Source organism: Juglans microcarpa x Juglans regia, chromosome 5D (assembly GCF_004785595.1).
Source record: "Juglans microcarpa x Juglans regia isolate MS1-56 chromosome 5D, Jm3101_v1.0, whole genome shotgun sequence".
NCBI lineage: Eukaryota > Viridiplantae > Streptophyta > Magnoliopsida > Fagales > Juglandaceae > Juglans > Juglans microcarpa x Juglans regia.
The window spans coordinates 34555065-34559323 of NC_054602.1; the positions used below are offsets into that span (position 1 = coordinate 34555065).

Here is a 4259-nt window from a genome sequence, read left to right on the forward strand (position 1 = left end):
CGCCCATCCCCTAGCAAGACAGACAGACTGGACAAGCAAGTTCGGGTGACCTACCCCGCACTCCCAATTATAATCAAGCACAAAAGCCACGAACTACATATACTTTGGTGCATCTTAATGCCTAGCATGGTTTGCATTTGTTAGGTACTCATTTATTACGTGGTAAAATAGAGTGGAGGAAAATAGACAGGCTGCAAAGGGCTTCAAAGATTTAAAAAAAAAACTAGAAAAATTGGTTTTTGATGATGATAAGCAATTGTACAGTACAATATGTGGGAAAAAACAAATACAAAAACAATCGAACAGAAAAAGTACAAAATCTCGTACAGGCACGTTCAAGTTGAACGGAGAACGGCACAGCTCCAAACAGACCCTACAGAACCAAAAGAAGAAAAAAAATATATTAATCAGCCCAGAAATGCTTAACTGAACAGAAGTTATAAGCGATTAACTCACCCCCCATCTAACTACATATTGTTTTTTTCATGAGTTATAAACTCCATTAAAAAGCTTAAAAGACGTAACGCAGATACCCCCATCTAATGATATGTATGGGCACAAACACACATTCCACCAATAATATGGCAATCCACGACTTCTCTGACTAACTACAACACACTACTGAATATGTAGAACAAATGGTTTTGAGCTCAACGACTACAATCTACTTGACCCTTTCATCTGTTCTACTCGTACAAGCTTTTGTTTTTTCTTTTTTGTCGAAATACAAACAAGTAAATCACAGCTTATCATTAGGGCACTGCTATTCTAAATTCTCTGTCAACCTATTTTCATTTAAGTTGAGCACGGACATCCGTAAGTCCCTGCGTTTACCATTTTTGTTTTCATTTTCACCTTCCTGGTGTCAGTGTAGTTGGTCAACAAACCTATTCTGCTCACTCATCAAATCCCACTCCATTAGCTCGCCCTTCACATGAAAGCATTTCTTTATAAATCTACCCGTCTTCAGCAACTCTTATCTCACAATCATCCTTTTACATGTATGTTCATTGCAGTGATGAACTATTCATTAACTTCTCAGCATTTCTACCATGAACAGGGCTTCTCTTATAGCTAACATATATCCAGTCTCATGTAGAAAAGGAAAGCTTCAATTGATCATTACAACATATATAGAACACTTGGCTAGGTCAGTAATTAGAAGGAAGCATGCCTCAAATTTGGTCAGGAGTATTCAAAATTCAAACCCAATTCCAATTAGGGATATATATTATATAACCTTTGAGAACCCCCCACCACATAATGATCTTAATGAACATATTCAACTACTCTGTGATTTGTGAACCTGGGAGGCACATTATGTCAACTACAATATATACAGTGAAGTGCATTGCCCAATTCATTCGCTAAAGTATCCAACCTGTAACGTTTTACCATGCCATTTCCCTTTTTCACTAAATTGTAACATCAGTGAGGTAAGAGAGAGGTTTAGGGTTAAAAGATGATAGATGATTACGAAAAACAAAGAGAGAAAAAAAAAGTAACAACATTTTCACGAGAACCTAAATTCAGGAAATCAATTTGTAGAAAATAGATCACACTAAGTTATTTTTAATACAGGGCACTTAAAATCCCATTGCAGCAAAATCAAATATTTGTTCAGTTGCCTAATTAATAATTAAGTAAACCAGCGTAACAATCCAAGTGCCCAACCAAATGTTCTGCAGCATGACAGTCTCATTATATCCATATTGCACTTTAAGGAAGAATATTGCAACATGTGAGTTTATACTTAAATCTTTCCACCTAGAACAAGGAAACTTGCCCCATCAAGATCTACCACCACACATTTGCATGAGGACGTTGCCCAGGGGGAATCCTAAGAATAACCATTTCTTTGGACAAGTTGCCTCTGACTGAATTATCGAGTAGAAAAGGCATGCTAGTCAAACACAGAACCTTAAGCACAACTTACTGCCAAATAATTACATATTTGCATGTGATTCCGCAACAATGATTCTAACATAATCAGAGACAAAAGCATATTAAGTGACAGCTGACAAACCAAGATAAACTAGTGATCTTTCTACAAGAATATATGATCACTTTACCAAATTAAGTACAAAGACACGAGAGAAATTTAAAACAATAAGGCCGATAGCAATAAGGTCACCAACTCACATTAGATTGCTTTGGACATGGAGCCTCATAGGGTCTACTTAAGAATCAACCTTTAATTCATCCGAATCCGAATCACTGGCATTATAACCTACGATATGCCATCATACCAACAGATAACTTATTAAAAAAAAAAAAACACAAAAATAACAACAGAGATAAGAAAAAGGGGAGAGACGGAAGTTCAACCTGGGCGCTTATCACTAACTTTCCAAACCGAAGAGCGAGTTCTCGATGCCCTTGTTATCCAAACTCTTCCCTGCAATTCAGAGAAATTAGACAATTCTTGGAGTGGAAAATGCTAGTTAGCATAACATTGACAACCTTTTGACCGGATTTTTAAATTTTATTATTATTTTTTATTATTTTTTAACTTTTAAATTTAAATTTTATTTTTATTTTTCTTCCAATATTTGAATTTTATTAATTAAAGAAAAATCTATCCAACTGACTTTACTTCTGAAAAGAATCGAAATCTACAAAAGAATATACAAATTGGTAAATTCAGTCAAATGGATTGTCATTTGTTATGCACAGTAGCATGATCCGGAAAGGATACTAAGTTAATCCACGGAGAGTACGCGGTAGAGAGACAACAGTTGTAGTAAATCCAATCTCCAACAAATCATGGCTTGAAACCCATGTTACTCATCCAACAGTCTATATGTATGCACGCGCGCGCACACAGAGACGCAAAATTATCTAATACAAGAATCCGAACTATTCAGATAAAGCTAATCCCACCAAACCCTAAACCCCCAAAAACCAAAATAAGAATAATTCTCCGACAATAAGAACTCAGAGAAGAGGGAATAAGAGAAAGAGAATGGACCTTTTGGGCATCTCTAGGGACGCCATAACCGCTATAATACATTTGGCCCACCAATATCTGCATGTTGATATCCCCAGCTTTGGCATCCTTGAGCGTGTCCTTGAACCACCGCTTCACGCACTCCGATACCACCTCCGACAGCGGCAGCCTGTTATTACTACTATTGCTACTATCGTTGTTGTTGCTACTCTCCATCTCCAACTGCTCACTCTCTCTGCGGCGTCGTTCCGGTGGGTCTCTGGGTTTTAGTGCGCTGCGACGCGAACTTCGTGAGCCGGTGAAACCTGATCGAAAAGGAACCGATTTCGCCATAGAAAATGAGAGACAAAAGTTAGACTACTTTTTTCTTAAAAAAGAAAAAAATTGCATAAGTAGAGAGTGTGCCCAAAAAACTTGATAATAAAGATAATATGCAGAGAGGAAATATGGCTGAATCGTTAACCTGTGGGAGCACTATCTGGAGGACATGTTTGGTTACAGGGAAAATTTTCTGTAAAGTGGAGGATCTTTGAAAGTTTGAGGAGGGTCTACGAAGAAGGGGAACGGAAAGTATGGAACTCTGAATGAAAGAAATTTGGCAAAGCGCCCTTTGTTTTGAGGGGACAAAAAAGAGACAGGTATAACTAAAGAAAGTAGAAAATGCCGTCGTTTCTCCTTTACTTTCCTAGTGGGAAATGTAGTTCGCGGTTGCCTTATTTTGGTAAATATGATATTAAATAATTGCAAAACTATTTATCATGGATGATGAGAATACGACAATTAAAATAATAGTGGATGTTATTTTTCATGTTAAATTACATACATAGTCAATGAAAGAAAATGTTATGTATAACACTGTCTCATTTTTTTACATTTTGTTAGTGTGATACCATCTATCTATTATTTGCTAATCACTAACGAGTAATAGGTTGGAGTACTTTAGAATACCATATTACACAACGCTTACACACTGACCACTGCAACTATTATTTATTTTACCAAATTAGGAAAAATCATATTGTTTTAAAATGAGGGAGAGCAACTCAATGCCGAATTACCAGTTTTTGTTATTTCTTTTGAGCTGATCGTTTGAAAACTATAAGATGAGAAAATTAGAATCACGATGCTGTCCAGGATATGAACTCAATGAAAGTGGATATGAACTAAAGCAACCTTTCCAATGCTCCAAATTGTACAACATTATGGAAAGGTAAAAAATTCAATTAAAAAGAATCCACTCATAATTTTATATTTCAAAACCTACTTATCTTATATCCTATCCCAAGTCCTACATAATAATAAACAAATA

At 36.2% G+C, this 4259-nt stretch overlaps 1 protein-coding gene across 1 annotated transcript; it reads right to left on the minus strand.

Moving 5' to 3' along the window:
* Window positions 1-210: 210 nt before the first annotated feature.
* On the minus strand, window positions 211-3579 carry LOC121264103. The gene is made up of 5 exons (XM_041167158.1): window positions 3414-3579; window positions 2972-3255; window positions 2329-2398; window positions 2143-2230; window positions 211-373 (listed from the first exon to the last, which is right to left on the minus strand). The coding sequence occupies exons 2-4, from the start codon at window positions 3164-3166 to the stop codon at window positions 2181-2183; spliced, it is 315 nt and encodes a 104-aa protein (XP_041023092.1). The 5' UTR covers window positions 3167-3255; window positions 3414-3579; the 3' UTR covers window positions 211-373; window positions 2143-2180.
* Between the last annotated feature and the right edge of the window lie 680 nt (window positions 3580-4259).